The sequence below is a fragment of the Pantherophis guttatus genome, chromosome 1 (assembly GCF_059756535.1).
Source record: "Pantherophis guttatus breed Tessera chromosome 1, ASM5975653v1, whole genome shotgun sequence".
Lineage (NCBI taxonomy): Eukaryota > Metazoa > Chordata > Lepidosauria > Squamata > Colubridae > Pantherophis > Pantherophis guttatus.
In genome coordinates this window covers 320,916,732-320,936,102 of record NC_142063.1, presented here as the reverse complement: position 1 = coordinate 320,936,102, position 19,371 = coordinate 320,916,732, and the positions used below count along the sequence as shown (strand labels likewise).

The 19,371-nt window shown below is 40.0% G+C and overlaps 1 protein-coding gene across 6 annotated transcripts in view; it reads left to right on the top strand.

The window, feature by feature from the left end:
• The window catches only part of FZD3 (frizzled class receptor 3), a 40,243-nt gene that overhangs the window by 15,137 nt on the left and 5,735 nt on the right, over window positions 1-19,371 (top strand). For 3 of the 6 annotated variants that reach the window (XM_087883335.1, XM_087883336.1, XM_087883337.1), the window contains 5 exons: window positions 8,710-8,906; window positions 10,294-10,450; window positions 11,127-11,311; window positions 16,545-16,693; window positions 17,690-17,923. In XM_087883335.1, coding sequence (XP_087739461.1) covers window positions 11,159-11,311; window positions 16,545-16,693; window positions 17,690-17,923 — 536 coding nt within the window. In that variant the 5' untranslated portion in view covers window positions 8,710-8,906; window positions 10,294-10,450; window positions 11,127-11,158. Of the gene's footprint in view, window positions 1-8,709; window positions 8,907-10,293; window positions 11,312-16,544; window positions 16,694-17,689; window positions 17,924-19,371 lie in introns of all 6 variants that reach the window. The other 3 variants (XM_034421244.2, XM_087883334.1, XM_034421247.2) reach the window with 1 other exon arrangement.

Here is a 19,371-nt window from a genome sequence, read left to right as displayed (position 1 = left end):
CAAATATCTGCCAAATATATATTAATTTATAAAAATGGTTGGAAGAAGCCTAGATTTTAAATTCTGCAGCATAAATGCATAAAGTCTCTCATTCCTTTGACTTGCAATAGCCAATGTAATGTTCAAGGCTTTACTGTTAGCAATATTTCCAAGTACCGCTTGGGCATCTTCTGCCAAGTCTAGACAGGAGCTGAATTAAAAATTTCAAGTCTGGAGATCTGTGATTTACTTCTGGCTCTAGGCATGAATCCCGATATAATTTAACTTTAGTAAAATGATGTCTGCCCTCCAGTGCTATTTTCTTTTGCTCTTTTTCCTGTGTACTCTCAGAATCAATTCTGGAAGTTCAAAAGACCCTCTGAAGTAGAATTTAAGAACGTTCAATTAAACTGAAATTGTTTCCAGGTGGAAAAATACTGGAATCTGTTTAAAGACTTTTTGGTATTTTGCCTGTAGAAGGCTGATGATTGTACTTAGCTTGTTTGCCCTCATCTTTATCTGATGCATGGTACTTGGTACCATGAGAATTATTACATTCAATCAAAATGAGATGCTTAGATATAGATTATATAAAATTATAAATGGCATTTCTCCCTTGTAGTGGAGGCAGCATCCAGGAATGGGTTGTCCTCATCTGCTAGCCACTATAAAAATGCCCCCAAAATTCACAATATATAAGCAGTAAAAATAAACATTCTGAAAAAATATATTATCATCTACTCTTCTAAGATGTGGGGAAAAAAATTGACTTTGCAGCATAGAAACTTAGTGGAAAAAATGTGCCTGAAGAATATGTATTTTCCTTCCATGCTTAGTCTCTTCTTTGTAAAACATCCAATACCATTATGAAATTTGAGATTTTACAAGAGGTAAATTCTAGGATTTGGCACAATAATATTGTCATTTCATATCAACCAGTTAGTATTGATTGATGTTAAAATTGTAGTATCCACACTCTCTCTAAAGCACTTTGTCTACACCATATCAGATCCCTTTAATTCTTCTGTATTTTTCCCCTGAGCTTGTATTTTCTGCAGGCTCAGAAAAAAGATGCAGCCCTGCTAAAGAGGTACTGATAGGTATCGCATGTATACCCTTATTTATTCTGAAGCAGCTTTTTTATTTTTTATTAAAGTATTAATTAATACAGGTCCGTAGTAAATAAAGCCCCCCTCATCTGTGATCTTGTTCAGGAGGGGGGAGCGGACCTGGCGGGTATTACGGAGACCTGGTTGGGCCCGGAGGGAGGGGTCCCTCTGGTAGAAATGTGCCCACCAGGCTTCCGCGCATTCCATCAGCCGAGGTCACAAGGGAGGGGCGGGGGAGTAGCGGTTATTATTAGAGAAGGCCTTAGGCCCAGGGAGACCACTGTACCTCAGACAGCTGGTTGTGAGTCCCTCCTTGTGAAGTGGGGCCATGGGGTTCAGATGGGCTTGCTGATCACGTACCTGGCTCCCTGCCGCGTGGCAGCAACCCTGCCTGAGCTACTCAACGTTATTGCTGCGGTGGCGGTTGATACCCCCAGACTTATGGTCATGGGGGATTTCAACCTGCCGTCCGTGGGCGAGACGTCTGAGGTGGCTCAGGAGTTCATGGCTTCCATGACGGCCATGGATCTGGCTTATTGCCCCCACAAACTGGGTCCTCATTTAACCTACCTTAGAAAGGATGGAAGGCTGAGTCAACCTTGAGCCTTGGAGAGATTCGAACCAGCAGTAAATTGCAGGCAGCTGTGTTAATAACAGGGTGCTTTAAACCACTGTAGTACCAAGGCTCTTGAGATAGGGGATGTAGTCATCGAGCCCTTGTCATGGTCGGATCACTCTCTCCTTCGCCTTGACCTTCGTACCGCGGCACCCCGCTGCAGGGAGGCGGAACCGATAAGATGGTACCGCCCCAGGCACCTGATGGAACCTGATAGGTTCCAGACGGAGCTTGGGCCAATTCCTGAGGTTCTGGCTCACGCCTCGACTGGAGACCTAGTGGCCGCCTGGGATAGGGCGGCCGCTGGGGCCCTGGATCGAGTCGTGCCTTTGCGGCCTCTGACCCGGCGCGGATCTCGCCTTGCTCCTTGGTTTACCGAGGAGCTGAGGGAGATGAAGCGCCGGAAAAGACGCCTAGAGAGTAGTTGGAGAGCTAGTCTTTCTGAATCGGACTGGACACTGGTTAGATCCCATATTAGGACTTACCTAGTGGCGATAAAAGCAGCAAAATGTACACATTTTGCTGCTCTTATTGCGTCATCAGATAATCGCCCGGCCGCCCTGTTTAGGGTGACCCGCTCCCTGCTCCACCAGGAAGCGCGGGAGGACCCCTTGGAGGGAAGAGCCGAGGACTTTGTTCAGTATCTGTATGACAAAATCACTCAGATTCGGGAAGGTCTGGACTCTGACTGGGTAGATCCAGCGAGAGTGACGGAGGCAGGTCTTGAGACTGTTATCTGGGATGAGTTTGATCCTGTGACCCCAGATGACGTGGACAGGATTCTGGGTAGATTGAACGCGACCACATGTTTGTTGGACCCGTGTCCCTCCTGGTTAGTGCTGGCTTCCCGGGAGGTGACGCGAGGCTGGCTCCAGGGGATTATAAATGCTTCATTGGGTGAGGGTGTCTTCCCCGCCGCCCTTAAGGAGGCGGTGGTGAGGCCCCTCCTCAAGAAGCCTTCCCTGGACCCGGCAATATTGGCTAATTATCGTCCAGTCTCCAACCTTCGTTTTGTGGCGAAGGTTGTTGAGAGTGTGGTTGCGGGACAGCTTCCCCAGTACCTGGATGAAGCGTCGTATCTGGATCCGTTCCAGTCGGGTTTCAGGCCTGGATACAGCACGGAAACGGCATTGGTCGCGTTGGTTGATGATCTCTGGAGGGCTCGGGACAGGGGCTGTTCCTCTGTCCTGGTCCTGTTAGATCTCTCAGCGGCTTTTGATACCATCGACCATGGTATCATGCTGCACCGGTTGGAAGAGTTGGGGGTGGGAGGCACCGTACTAAGGTGGTTCTCCTCCTTTCTCTCCGACCGGTCGCAGTCTGTGTTGACAGGGGGGCAGAGGTCGACCCCGAGGCCCCTCATATGTGGGGTGCCGCAGGGATCGGTCCTCTCGCCCCTTTTGTTCAACATTTATGTAAAGCCGCTGGGCGAGATCATCCGTGGTTTTGGGGTGGAGTACCATCAGTACGCTGACGACACCCAGCTGTACATCTCCACCCCGGATCACCCCAACGATGCCCTTGAAGTGATGTCCCAGTGCCTGGAGGCCGTACGGATCTGGATGGGGAGGAACAGGCTCAGGCTCAACCCATCCAAGACCGAGTGGCTGTGGTTTCCGACGTCCCGATATAGTCAGCTAATGCCATCGCTGACTATTGGGGGCGAATCATTGGCCCCCACGGATAGGGCTCGCAACTTGGGCGTCCTCCTGGATTCACGGCTGTCGTTAGAAGAGCATGTGACGGCCGTGTCCGGGAGGATTTTTCATCAGGTTCGCCTGATCCGCCAGTTGCGTCCCTATCTAGATCGGGACTCCCTACACACAGTCACTCATGCCCTCGTTACTTCTCGTCTGGATTACTGCAATGCTCTCTACATGGGGCTCCCCTTGAGGTGCACTCGGAGGCTCCAACTGGCGCAGAGTGCGGCCGCGCGGGTGGTGATGGGAGCGACATGGAGTTCCCATGTGACACCTCTCCTGCGCGAGCTGCACTGGCTCCCGGTGGTCTTCCGAGTGCGCTTCAAGGTTCTGGTTATCACCTTTAAAGCGCTCCATGGCTCAGGACCTGGTTATTTACGGGACCGCCTGCTACCACCAATAGCCTCCCACCGGCCAGTACGCTCCCATAGAGAGGGGCTCCTCCAGGTGCCGTCGGCCAAACAATGTCGGCTGTCGGCCCCTAGGGGGAGAGCCTTCTCTGTGGGGGCACCTACGATTTGGAACGAGCTCCCCCCGGAGATACGTAGGATCCCGGATCTGCGCACCTTCCGCCGCGCGCTTAAGACTTTTCTATTTTATCAAGCTGGCCTGGCCTAAATCTTCCCCCTTTTTAAATGTGGAAATTTTAAATTTTTAAATTTTAAATTCGTCTTTTTATAGGGGTATGGGTAAGGCATTTTAAATTGGGGAGCCATTTTAGATTTAATTCTGTTTTAAACGTATTTTAATTGTTTCTATTGTATGTTTTTAACTTTGGCTGTGCACCGCCCCGAGTCCTTCGGGAGAGGGGGCGGTATAAAAATCTAATAAATAAATAAATAAATAAATAAAATGTATATATTGAATCCAAAGTAATCCACATTATATATTATTCCAGTACAGATTGTAATTTGATTGTTATATCTTGCAATTTAGACAGATTTTTTTCCCCCAAAGGTTCAGATTTATTTATAACTTTTTTAATCAAACTCCTTAAGCTTTGACTGATAAACATTTACATCTATTGAAAGGGTTACAGGCTATTTTCCATCTTGCCCATTTTGGTAGCTTTGTGTCTCTTAAGTTTTAATGATTGAGACTGTAAAAAGCACCTCATTGCTTTTTGAAAGATAAGGTACTTTGTGACTTCTTTATATAAAACATTAGAGCTGCATTTGTATTAGTCCTTTTCAGCTATCCAGTTTGTATAAGCAGGCTAGGAGCTGTCCATCTGCAGTTAGTACTGTGAACTGTTAATTTAAATCCCCCCTCCCCAAAAAGATACACGTAAGTACAATTAATTTTCTCAAGGGACCACATAAAAAAACTGGAACTGTGTGGAAAGCCACTGCCGCTACATTGCCCCTCCGCCTGCCACTGCCCTACCCCCTGCTGCCACTGCCATGAGCCAGACAAGGATGGCCGGATGTGGCCCGTGGGCCATAAAATGCCCAGGTCTGATCTAAGCATATTGCCTTTATTAGGAATGTGTGTTAATCAGTTATACAGTTGCTTTGCTTCTGTTGCTGCTTGGGTTTTGTGGTATTTTTATTATTTCTGGAACAGTTGGTTCCTTCCTCAATCATATGTCATGGTTTTTGCTTGTTTTATGCTATTATCAGCTTCCTGAACTCAATGCCCTTGAGCTATCTTGTTATTCCACCTTCCATCTCCCTCAGCAAGCTGAATGGAAGATGGTAAATAAAATATGAAGATTTTATTTCCATAATACTTATATTTTGAAGCAATTTTATATTTAAATGTTGGCTTTGTTTTAAAATCAATGAATTAAATTTCTTAGTATTAGAATTAATTCAAAAAAAAAATTTTTTTTTTAAAAAAGTCCCTTCGGATTGTATTCCTTTAGTCGTTGCAGACTCTAGGGGGCGGAGCATCAAGGCCATTGAGCCTGTGCAGTCCAAAGACATTTTCATGGTCAGGTGGCCAGCATAATGTCATGGAGCACTGAAGTGGTACCTATTTATCTACTCACATTTGCATGCTTTCAGACTGCTAGGTTGGCAGAAGCTGGAGCGAGGATGGAAGCTCAGCCCATCACGTGGTGCTTGGATCTTGAACCTGGGCTGCCAGCTTTCCAGATGCCCAATTCAAAATGTAGGAGAACTGAATAAGAATATAATTATTTTATTGAAAATCATGAGAAATGTGCACTGCAATTTTAAGTAACCCAGTAGATTCCTCCACAAACATCCCCCCCAATTTTTCCAATTCAAGTTCGCTGTGTAGTTAACTAACAGCTGAATTTCAACAGCAAACTATTAAGAAATGGAGATATACTTTTCCTATTGCTTTTCTTTTAAGCTTTACACATGCATCCAGAATGTCCCTAAATCCCAAAACTTTCCCTGTTACAATGGAAATGTGAAAATGGGGGAATTTCAGCGGAGGACTTTTAAATTATCTGGAACCACAATGAAAATCTTTAATATTATGATAAAATTCCTGTCTACATTTTTCCTTAGTTATTAATCTCTTTAAAGCTCCAACATATGAGTTATTGGAATGGCAGAAAAAAAAGTAGTTATATCTGGACTTAACTGTTAACTGTTGCCATAGATTTCAGGGGCAGCTTTGCTATTTCATAGCATGCAGATCTGTTCAGTGAAGATGCAGGGTTTTCAAATTATTATTATTCCAGCATAACTCCCCGATAAATCAGAGTAAACATGATTTGTATGTGTATATCTGTTTATTGCTTAACGCATTGTAAGCCGCCCTGAGTCTCCGGAGAAGGCATATAAATCAAATTTTAAAAAAATTTTTAAAAAAAATTGCCATGATTGCATATTTCATGGTATTTTTGCCTCTCCTGTATTCGGTATCTCTGGGTATATTAGCAAGACCTTTTTCTTTGATAACTGTTCCTATGGTTACCAGCCTTTTGTGGTGTGACAAAGGTTAGTGTTCTGATTCTCATGAGCCAAATTATACCCTTTGACTCTACCCCTTTCACACTTCAGACTAGACTTGGCTTGTGGTAGGCTTGAAATCTTATAATGCAATGTTCCCATGGTAATAGGCATGGCACACTGAAAGGAGGGGGCAGATTGTAAATAGAACATGCAAACCTTATTAATTTGAATGTAAATAAAGGAGGAAGACTTTAAGGTTTTAAGGTTCAGTAATTGGTAGAAAAGAACTTTTTCCAGGTTATAAACTTCTTTATGTTTTCTGTTTCTTGGCTTGGATTAAATTAAATTGTTCATGTCAAAGGCTGTGATTAACAGTAAAACAAGTGTTAAACTGAGTTTCTGCTTAGTTTCTCATTTTGCAAAGACGCTTCCAACTGAAATTCAGAATACATGCAAATTGAAAGGAGGGAGGAGATAAATTTTGCTTGCCTAGGCATGAGCAGTTGCCATGCATTCAAGAAAATTTGAAAAATTCAAAAAAAAAATTGAAATAATTTATATTTTGTACGTTATATAATTGTGAATTAAAGAAATGTGGGAGGTTGTATTTTTTGAACTCTATATTTTGACATTTTCTCTCTTAGAGGAAGGGTAAAGGAAGTAGAATATCATGCTACTGGATTCAGAATATGAATATTCCCTCTAATCTGTTTTAAAATAAATATAAGCATAGGCAAGAATCCTATTAAAATGCAATTCATTTTTATTAAAAAAGCAGAAGAGATACATAAACTCTATCTTGACACTGATTATAATGGAGCATACTAATTAAAAATTTAAAGAGAAAAACTATTTGAATAAAGCTCCCTTTGCCCTCTTATAGAAGCAGCCGTTTGCTGCTATCTGCTCTTATATATATTCTTCGCATTATATATATATATAAGCTTTAAAACATTTATTATTAAAACATTCCTTCTCTTTCTCTCCCTTATCTTCTAGTATTTCATATTGTTGATCCTCTCCCCCCAATAAACTTGTCTACCCATGCTGTTTTTGTAAGGATTCTATACTGTAATAATTTCTGAAATTTTAGTTCATAATATTTTGCTTTTGCTTCAAGTTAAAATCTGGACATTGAGTTAATCCTTTTCCTAAATCCTGCATTTAAAGTATTGAAGGGGTAAGAGACTGATAAAATTACTTTCTGCATATACGTAGTTGCTTATTCAGAATTTGCATTAGTCTAATAATATGCATTCACTGGGAATATTGGCTGTCATTGGGAGTGCTGACAGCTTGTCTTCCAGTGTTTCTTATGTCTAGACATTGTATAATAATATTGGGATATGAAATTGAGATACTGCCTACATCTGATTTGTACCTTTCCTCCAAATAATTCTAGATACCATACATGTTACTACATCCTCAAAAATTTGAAACGACCAAACTAAGAGGGAATTATTTGTTCAAGCACCACCAAATGGTTGTTTTTTTTTTGTTGTTAATCATTTCAGTCAATATTCTAACCCATTATCAGTACAATATTTTATTCATCTATGCCTGCAGTTGTATCATGTTTGTTTTTCAAGCAATATTCAACTGAGTATTATTGCCTTGATTTTCTTTTACTTTTTCCCATCTCTTTTCTCTAAGTTCTCAATGTAAAAAATGATACTGGGCTGAATACACTATCTAAACATTTAATATTTGTATCTGTTTTCTAAAGAATTCTTAACCTGAACGTGAATTCTGGTTTAATACATATATTATATTGCCAAAGAAGGGTAGAATCCTTCATACTTACGTTAAAATTATTTTCTATCTAGAGTAAGCTGATATTTTAAGTGTCCATTATTTTAGATGTAACATTTGAGTTAATTTGGACTGAATATACAGCATTGAATAGTTGGGAGTATAAATCCAGTACTGCCCAAAATGTAAGAAGTTCACATACAAACACATATACCAACAAAAGGAGGTTTGTGTCTGAGTATATAGCATTTTCTTGTCTGGCTGGTGTGCTTCATCAATATATTTCATAAAAGCCTATTATATTACTGACATATTACGATGCAGATATAATATGCTGTAATATACAGTAGACATCATGGAATTGATTAATTTATAAATCTTATTGTACAACTATAATTTATTGTATAACTGATTGGGAGAGGGTGTGTCATGCTCTTGGCAGATGGGCAGCATTCAGCTTTATATCACAAATTACGTAGGGTTATATTAGTCAGAAATGGCACAGTAAAAAATAGTTAATGTTATTGAACTCTTTTTTAGAACTTTTTTGTCTGACATATATATTATTTTATCTGTTTTCTCAAACCTGGTAAGGATTCTGAGAAATCACAGTACACAATATAGAATTTGGTTGTTGAAATATTGGCCCAGAGCCTCTTACTTTTACTTCTTTTTTATAGCCATTTCATCCTATGGTAAACCTTGATTGTTCCCGAGACTTTCGACCATTCCTATGTGCTCTCTATGCTCCTGTTTGCATGGAATATGGTAGAGTCACCCTCCCATGTCGCAGAATTTGTCAACGAGCATATAATGAATGTTCAAAGCTCATGGAGATGTTTGGTGTGTCTTGGCCTGAAGACATGGAATGCAACAGGTGAGTGAATCCTCAGGATTTGTGTTTATTAAAATTACTACTTAAAATTACTATTACATTAAAATCACCTACTTTTTCAAGATGTATTTTCAGACAACATGTCATACGCCTGTGATATTTTCTTGGGGATGAAACCAGTCCTGAGCTCCCTGCTCTCATATATATTCAAATCTATATTTTCATACTTGAAAAGTTTTACATTAGTTTTTAATCAATCATGGAGTTAGAAAAATGGCTTTGCCATGTTTTCCAGCCCATCCTAAGCACAGTTTCTTTAGAGAACTTATTGCAAGCTCTGGTGAATGCTTTTGGAAGACACTACTAGCCTGCCTTTGTCAAAACTGAAAGCAGCTTCTACATAGGGGTACCACTTGTATAGAAGCCTCTTCTGGCTTTTGTAAGTGACAGATAGAAGTCAAGTATAAACTTGAAACCAATTACATTGGCCTTTATTTCAATGAAAAGAAATACGTAACTTCCACAGTACAAATCACTGAGGGAAATCATGCCCACAGACTATTGCAGTCCAGTTGTTAGATTTCAGAATTAAAGTCTGAAAAATATGGGGTAGAATATTTAGTAGAATTGAAAGATGTTCTATAAGTACTAAGACAAAACTGAAAAAAGAATGCAATAAATTAATGAAAAATACAGGAGCAGAAGTATAGGAATACATCTGTGTTATTTATATGCTTAATCAGGAAAAGTATATCTTGGTTAGATATAATTGGATAAGCAGTGATATATTAGTATTTCAGATATTTTATACATTATGCTGACTTTTAATCCACTCAACGAGAAGAAGCGTATCAGGTAAGACCAACGCCTCTTTTGGCTAAAGAACCCTGTGATGCAGATTGTGCATCACAGGCATTCCAAATTTCCTTTTGAAGCATTTGTACTCTAAAATTGATTGGAGACAGTGAAAACTGCAATGGACATGGCAAATTCCAAAGCCTTACCTGGCCACAAAAATATACACACAAAGCAGTAGCCTTTTTCTATTATTCATTTAAATGTTTTAAGATGGTTGGTTGGTTGATTGATTGATTGATTTGATTGATTGTTTTTCTTGGTTAGCTACAAAAATCTCTTAGATTATTTACAGGATAAAGGCAGTTGACTAAATATCATATTTAAAATGAAATCAGGCAAATCTTCAGCTATAAGCCTCTGAAAAGAAGCTGGTACTGATAGTTGGATATATGAAATTATTAATCTAAAATTTGTATAAGAATTTGATCTCTATCCATAGAATCCTATAATTTTATTTTATTTCTTCTTAGAATATTCCTTTAAATCAATTATTTTTTAAAGAACTAGAACGTGCAGAAATGCTTGCTTATATTTAAACATTATTACAAGTCCTTTGGTCTTGCTGTTCTAGGTTCCCAGACTGTGATGAGCCTTACCCTCGCCCCATTGACCTCAATGTAGTTGGGGAACCAACAGAAAAAACAACAGTGGAAGTGCAAAGAGACTATGGTTTTTGGTGCCCTCGCGAACTGAAAATAGACCCCGATCTGGGCTACACATTCCTGCGGGTACGGGACTGCTCCCCTCCTTGTCCAAATATGTACTTTAGACAAGAAGAACTTTCTTTTGCACGATACTTCATTGGTGTGATCTCCATTGTTTGCCTTTCCGCTACCTTGTTCACTTTCTTGACTTTCCTGATTGATGTCACAAGATTTCGCTATCCAGAAAGACCCATAATCTTCTATGCTGTTTGTTACATGATGGTGTCCCTCATTTTCTTCATTGGCTTTTTGTTAGAGGACCGGGTTGCCTGCAATGCCTCCGGCCCTGCCACTTACAAGGCTTCCACAGTGACACAGGGCTCTCACAATAAAGCATGCACCATGCTTTTCATGGTACTGTATTTCTTTACCATGGCTGGGAGCGTTTGGTGGGTGATTCTTACCATCACTTGGTTTTTGGCAGCTGTCCCAAAATGGGGTAGTGAAGCTATTGAGAAGAAAGCCCTCCTCTTCCATGCTAGTGCATGGGGCATCCCTGGAACCCTTACCATCATTCTCCTAGCTATGAATAAAATAGAAGGTGATAACATCAGTGGCGTATGTTTTGTTGGCCTTTATGATGTAGATGCCTTGAGATACTTTGTCCTTGCTCCTCTCTGCCTGTATGTGGTGGTTGGAGTTTCTTTGCTACTTGCTGGCATCATTTCTTTAAATCGGGTTCGTATTGAAATTCCCTTAGAGAAGGAAAACCAGGACAAGTTGGTGAAATTTATGATTCGGATTGGCGTCTTCAGTGTACTGTATCTTGTGCCACTCTTGGTTGTCATTGGCTGCTATTTCTATGAACAAGCTTACCGAAGTGTGTGGGAGACAACATGGATTCAAGAAAGGTGCAAAGAATATCACATACCCTGCCCTTATCAGGTAAGTGAGTCTATCTCTTAAATCGTTTCCTTATGGTTAATTCTTTTTGTGTCCCTCAAGGCAGAAAGCATGCTGTTTTTTCTACAACTTTGGTACCAGTCTCCTGCAATATATTTATCAAGTAAAACATACTACCTGGCATAATTAGCTGGCTAGAAATAAGACTCAGAACAAATCCAGTTTTAAAAACTGAAAACTGAAATTGAGAATGTGAACATGAATGTGAATATATAAGAAGGTATGATCTTCAGAGAAAATAGAATAATTTGGGTTTGTTTTAAAAAAAATTATATTACTTTAAATGCCCTGAAATAAAAAGTTTTTCAGTTAAGAAATGGAGATATTAAAACAATTTAAATACACTAGGCACTAAGCATGTCCATATAGAATTGCACACAGTACTTTTCTGTAGGTTTACAGTATAAAGATAGACATCTGAGCACTTGCCAAACATGAAAAATGATCGGAAGTATACACTGAACATGCCAAATAACTGTTAGGTAGTTGGGGGAAATACACACCAGCATGAAATGGGGAGGATGGTTTACTGAATAGAAGCAATCTTTATTATAGTATCTTGAATAGAGCTTATTCAGAAGGAATGAATGCAATTGCTTTGCTATTAAATGCCCCTTTTTTGGGGCATTTTTTGTGGCTGAAATTGGAGAAAAATATATGTCAAAAACACTTTTGATACTATCCAAAAATTATATTCAAGCAATAGTAATCTATGTGGTTGCTAGTAGTTGGAAACAACTTAATGGCACATTGATCTATCTATCTATCTATCTATCTAATATTCCTCCTTTATTATTATAAATAACTCAAGACAGCTCCTCATATTTTCTCCACAACAACCCTGTGAGGTGTGTTGGGCTGAAAGAGAGTGGTTGACCCAAAACCATCCAACTAGCTTTCATGCCTAAGGTGGGACTAAAACTCAGCCAAAACCAAACAAACCACACTATGGCTTAGATAGTGCTTAGTGCTCAGTATCTGTCTTGTTTGAAATGTAGATTGTATTGGCCTATTTTATGTTTCCCATCACTAGATCTGGGGTGGTTCTTCCTTTTAACTGTGCGGAATAGCACATAAGTAAATGACGATCCTGAGAATTTTTTAAATTTATGACATTTATATAATAATAAATCTCACAATGAAGTGACAATAGGCAGCTTTCAATAAAAACAATAATATTTTTTTTAAAAAACTGCCATTAAAAGATGGCAACAGCATTATTAACAATAAGAGCTGGTCCTGCCTAACCTCCCTTTTAATTGCTTTTAAATTTGTTTTATAAATTGGGGTGTTTTAAATTTGTTTTGGGCCAAAGTATTTAATGTATTTTTAAATGGTTTTTTAACATTTGTACTTTGTGTATTTTATCTTTTGGCTGTTCACCGCCCTGAGTCCTTCGGGAGTAGGGTGGTATATTTTCATTTTTTCATTTTATTAGATTTCTATACCGCCCTACTCCCGAAGGACTCAGGGCGGTGCACAGCCAAACAATAAAAACACATACAATACAAAATTTAAAAAATAGAATAAAATCAAATTAAATAATTTTGGCCCCGACAAATTTAAAACCCCAAACTTTTAAAACCAATTTAAAATTGAATATATAAATACTAAAAGATATTTAAAATTTTAAAAATCTTTTATAAAAGAGGGGGAAAAATTAGGCCAGGCCGGCCTGGTGAAATAGTAAGGTCTTTAAGGCGCGGCGGAAGGTGCGCAGATCCGGGATCCTCCGTATCTCTGGGGGGAGCTCGTTCCAGATAGTAGGTGCCCCCACAGAGAAGGCTCTCCCCCTGGGGGCCGCCAGTCGGCATTGTTTGGCTGACGGCACCCGGAGGAGCCCCTCTCTATGGGAGCGTACCGGCCGGTGGGAGGCTATTGGTGGTAGTAGGCGGTCCCGCAAGTACCCGGGTCCTAAGCCATGGAGCGCTTTAAAGGTGGTAACCAAAACCTTGAAGCGCACCCGGAAGACCACCGGGAGCCAGTGCAGCTCGCGCAGGAGAGGTGTTACATGGGAACGCCATGTTGCTCCCATTACCACCCGCGCGGCCGCACTCTGCGCCAGTTGGAGCCTCCGGGTGCTCCTCAAGGGGAGCCCCATGTAGAGAGCGTTGCAATAGTCCAGGCGGGAGGTGACAAGGGCATGAGTGACCGTGCGTAACGAGTCCCGATCCAGAAAGGGACGCAACTGGCGAATCAGGCGAACCTGATGAAAAATCCTCCCGGTCACGGCCGTCAAGTGCTCTTCTAAAGACAGCCGTGAATCCAGGAGGACGCCCAAGTTGCGAGCCCTCTCCGTGGGGGCCAATGATTCGCCCCCAATAGTCAGTGATGGCGTCAACTGACTATATCGGGACGTCGGAAACCACAGTCACTCAGTCTTGGATGGGTTGAGCCTGAGCCTGTTCCTCCCCATCTATAAATTTAATTAATAAATAAATGAAAAAATAAATAAGATAATGGAGCCAGTCCCACCTTATGGGGGATGATATTTTACAGGGTGGATACAGTGGTGAAATCCACTTGCCTTCACTACCGGTTTGGGAATGGAAGCGCGCTATGTGCATGCGCCTCTTCTGCACATGCTCAGATGGTATAAAAAGGGACATAATGACATCCCGGTGGGTGGGCGGAGCCTCCCACCGCCAGCGCTACCGGTTCATTGAGCCAGATAGAAGCAGGGGGATTTCACCGCTGGATGGATACCATGGCAAAAAAAGGCATGTCTCTTGGGTCCTGCCAGATGAAACTCTTTCACAGATGGCCTCCACAGCAGATCTGTGACCTGATGAAATGGGCAGATATAAGTGGGAGAAAGTGATCCCTCAACCCAGCCCCATGCCATGAAAGTCTTTAAAGGTCAAAAACATCACCTTGAATTGAACCCAGAAGTAAACTGGCAATCAATGCCACTCAAAGAGCAGGAATGTAACATGCTGTTCTAAGGAACAGACATAACTGCCTGTGCCACTGCATTCTGCATCAGCTGAATCTTCTGGATGCTATCTACCGGCAGCTCCATGTAGAGGAGATTCTAGTAGTCTACTTGGGGGGTGATAAATGACTGTAAGCAGAGCCTACTGGTCCAGCAATAGACACGATTGGCAAACAACATGAAGCTTGCAGAAGCCCTTCTTGCCCCAAATTGCATATCAGGTCTGTTTGGGACAGTGCTGAGAAGAAAGGTGCCTACAGGGGGATAGTGTTGTGATGGACTATAGTGAAATAGCAATTTCTCAGGAAGGAGGTGTGGCACATTCCAAGGAGAGGGATGAGACAAGAGGCCATACAACCATTGAGCTTGATAGGAGACAGAGGAAGAGAATTAGGATAGCCACTCCCTAGAATCTGCCAGGGTATGTCTGTTGTGGTAAGGTGTAATCTGGCTAAATTCCATCTATTGAGTACAAAGAAATAAGGAACTGAACTTTGACTGGATTGTTCTGTCATTCTTGGAATGAGCCTGACAAGTGCAATCCTATAAAGTCCAAAGAGGCATAATAATCCCTGAGCTAGAGGGTACAAATACAAAGGGCCACTCAATCTTGCCAGAGTTTAGCTGAAATCTGTTGTTCCTCATCCCCACAGCCTCCAGTCATTGGAATAGAACATCAACAGTGCCTTTTAAGTCACCAGGGCAAAAAGGTATACATGCAGATCATACCTCTCTCCATGGTGGTGGATGATCTCATCCATGGCTTCCAGGGTGGATAAAAATCAATGATTTTTTTTTTTTTTTTAAATCAGAATTTTTAAATTTAAATCAGATTTTTTTTATTTTTATCAAATTTATTTTAATAAAATGCTTTTGGAGTAAAAAATATATCTAAAGATAGTTTTCTATTTAAGATACATTAATAATTTAGTTTATTCAGCATGAAATGGAGCTTAGTTATGTAGCATGAGGCTGTATATTCTGCAATATTGGGACTGTCAGTGAGTCAACAGTGGGTCAGAGGAGCAGCTGTTGCGGGACACAGATGACAGTTGCTGTTTAAAAACTATGATTTAAATCGAGTTGATTTAAATCAAGCCTTTTTACTAGTGATTTAAATCGTGATTTAAATAAAATCTACCCTGATGACTTCATATAAATTTTTATCCTGCGCTTTACTTTTTATATTGAGAATTAAGCTTCCTAGTCTAGCAGATTATTTTTCTCTTGATATGGAGCATCATAATCTAATTTAGGGACTATTTGACTCCAAATACATTCTTTTTTTTTATATGTAAAGTTATTCTTCAGGGATAAATATTTAAAGGATCTCAGAATATAGTTGTTCACGTTCTCTCACCATCTGGTCTGTTCTATTATGTCATTTAAATTATTGATAAGAGGGTAAAGGAAGCAGCTGCAATTTGAAATTTGAGAAATCAAAAATCCAACAAACACCTCTAGCTTTTAATGGCTACACAGAATGTTTGTCTCTTACACACTGTACAATACCAATTGCAGAAATAGAGGTCAAACTATAGCACTGCATTTTTAGATGAGTTTCTGTTCACAAGGTTCAATAGTCACTTCACTGACTAACTATTTCTTGATGCCCTTCTCTAATATCTTCTATACCACATTGTCCTGGAACCATAAGAGATTCAGACAGGGTTGACAAAGCTGAAAGTTTGAAAAAACGTCCAGATTTCTACGTGCAGGCAGTCCAACTCCCTCTATTTCAAGAAGAGGAATGATATTTACCAAATATTGCTCAAGCACAAAAATAATTAATATAAATGAGAAGCTTGAAAATAAGGTATCCATGTAGACCTTTTTGTAGAACCATATGAACAACTGCCTTTTCCTCACTAATTTAATACCATTCTCAATCCAGCAATGATTGCTAAATTAATTGTACAAATTAAAAATGAAGGTTTTGGGAATGCTATTTCAAGAAAACAACTCTTTTTTTTTTTTACATGTCTCATGCAAGGGTTCTAGGGATGAAGTTGTATATGGAGCTATTGCCAAGGATTTTCTTTGGGTAGTGACACATGAACCTATTACCCAATCACGACAGGGACATTTAAATTGACTTAAAGTGATTTATCTACATTTGAATAAAAAGGAAAAACCTTTAACCGATAAACAGTTTTGGATAATAAAGGAAAAAGTTGGGATACACTTGGGTCTATAGTAATTATTTTTAAATGACTTAATACCTGGGATTGTATCTGTGCAGCCCTTTGTCTGCTTGTTACACTTGCCTCTTTTTTACAGGTTACCCAAATGAGTCGACCCGACTTGATCCTCTTCCTTATGAAATATCTGATGGCCCTCATAGTGGGAATCCCATCAGTCTTTTGGGTTGGAAGTAAAAAGACTTGCTTTGAATGGGCCAGCTTTTTTCATGGGCGCAGGAAAAAAGAGTGAGTTGAAGTCCATATACTTGGAAGATGGGGAAGGTTGAAATATATGAGAAGCCAAATCTGCCTTTTCTAGTTGATATGTTAAGCCAAAGTCCATAAATGTCATACCTGCCTACTTCCACTACTTGTGCTTTCAGAATTAAAAATGAATCCAGAAACACCTTCTAACTATAAACTTGATTTTAGGAGGTATGCAACCCCATTACTTGAATTCTTCTGCCCAGGAAATACATTTTCCATTGATTTTAGTTTCTGAGTTTTCAGTTTGTTTCCCCTCCTCAGTTCCAAAATCTTCTGTTTTGGATTTAGGGGTAAAAAAAAAAAAAGGTTAGGTTGCCATATACTGATGTCATTGCATTCCAAAACTGAAGGTGACTTTCCTTGGCAATTTTATGAACTATAAATGTTAATAGCATGGGCAATAAAACCATGATGGCGCAGTATTGCAGTACTGAATGCAATATTGCAGGCTAACTCTGTCCACAATCTGGAGCACGATCCTAATGTGCTTGAGGCTGACTCAGCTTCCCATCCTTCCAATGTTAGTAAAATGAGGACCCAAATTGTTGGAGGCAGTATGCTGGCTCTGTAATAATGTTGTTATTAAGTGTCTCCATTATTCCCAGGACCAATTTGTCAGGTACAATTAAAGGCCCCATAATACCATGCCTCCCCAAAGCTTGTTATATTGGTTAGATGGCAGCTAGTCTACAGCAGCCATGTGGAATGACCAAATTGTGCCCAAAGACATAATAGCTTATATTTGTTTGGTGGTTGCAATATTCTGGGAATGATACAATGCAACTGCTGTAATTGTAGTGGTCATTTTTAAACACTTTCAACCTGTCTGTCATGCATTGTCTTAATTTTGAATGATACAGATATAACAGAAATATGCACTTCTGAATTCATGCAGTATAGCCAGAGCTTTTTGTTGCCTAGCTTCTTCTACATGCTGCTGCTTCCATTTGTCTTTTGGTGATTTATATTTACCAGGGTTGTTAATGAGAGCCGGCAAGTACTTCAGGAACCCGACTTTGCTCAGTCTCTCTTGAGAGATCCAAATACACCCATAATTCGCAAATCCAGAGGGACTTCCACCCAAGGAACTTCCACTCATGCATCCTCTACACAATTGGCTATGATGGATGACCAGCGAAGCAAAGCAGGCAGTGTGCATAGCAAAGTCAGTAGCTACCATGGAAGCTTGCATAGGTCACGAGATGGCAGGTGAGGAAATTAAAATATTATCCTGTAAATACATAAGCAGAGTGTAAAAAAGTGTAAAAAATTCTTATTAAAGCCCGGGCAGTATGAATTCAAGGGAAATGATTGAGTCAAGGTTCCTCATGATAACATTGTATACAGTTATTCTTCCTTCTACCTACTGTATGCTAATTTGAAATAAAATTTAGCAAGTTGTTTTCTATGGCTTAAGCTATCTTTCCCTAACTTGGTATATTCCTAATGTAATGTAAGTTCATTGTGAATGTTTGAAACATATTTAGAGGACATCATTTGAGGAAGTCAGTTTTTGGTTGAGCTTCTGTTACAAGATCTCCACATTAGAGAAATTCAGTACAAATTAGGAAGTCAAATGCTCTAATTCTTAGCAATTCCATTCTGTAATATATTCAGTGATATATAACTAATTAATGAAAGCAATCAGGTCTAGAGCATTTTATAACCATTCCAGAGGGCAGCCAGGTAGAGAGAAGATGGAATGGACTGTTAATTAAATGGCTGTCAGTAATGCATTTCGAAAAAGGCATTTCTCAATCTAACCATATTGTGAACTATCATCCTGTCTCTAACTTCTTCCTTTGGTTGCTGCAAAGGGCCTAGAGGAAATGGATATTTAGATCCTTTTCAGTTAGGCTCAGACCCAGACCTAAATAACAGAGAGCATTGCTTACTTACTCTGGTGAAGAACCTGTGTTGGAACCTTAAAGGAGGCTCTCTTAGTTCTATTAGACTGGTCATGGTATCTTATTGGACTGTCTATAATGATTGAGGGTTGAAGATTCATTTATATCACAGTAGGTAGCTCCAGTCAGTATTGCTGGGGAATGAGCTGTTGACCTGATATGTGCTGTAGCATAGGTTACTATATGGCCCTTCTCTCCCTTCTCTTCTTTTTAACATCTATAAGAAGTTGCTGGAAGAGGTCACCTGTTAGTTTCTCAATATCCGGATGATTCTCAACTTTACATTGTACCCCAGAATGAATTGGAGACGTAGTAATAATTTTAACCCTACCTTTGGAAAGATAGGAACAAAGATAGAGTTGATACTTGTCCAGAAATGTTTGCATGATGGTTCCATCTCCAAATATGAGTGGTGGTAGCCCTTCTAAAGGAGATGGCTATCATAGGTGGAATGCATGAACAGAAAGATATTCACTCAGCTGAAAATGGTGCACCAATTTCTGCCTTATTTGGATCAAACTGTTCTGACAAGAGAGTCATGTGCTAGTCACCATATAATTAGATTATTATAACATGCTTTATACAAGGCAATCTTTGAAAATGATTCCAAAGCTTTAATTGGTACAAAATGCAGTGACCAGGCTGCTAGCAGGTAAGTGCTATTGTCTTGGTTTTATACTAGTTTCTTGGGGTTACAGCTGCCAATATGATTCTGATCTAATTCAAAGTACTGGTTTGACTGTTAAAGCT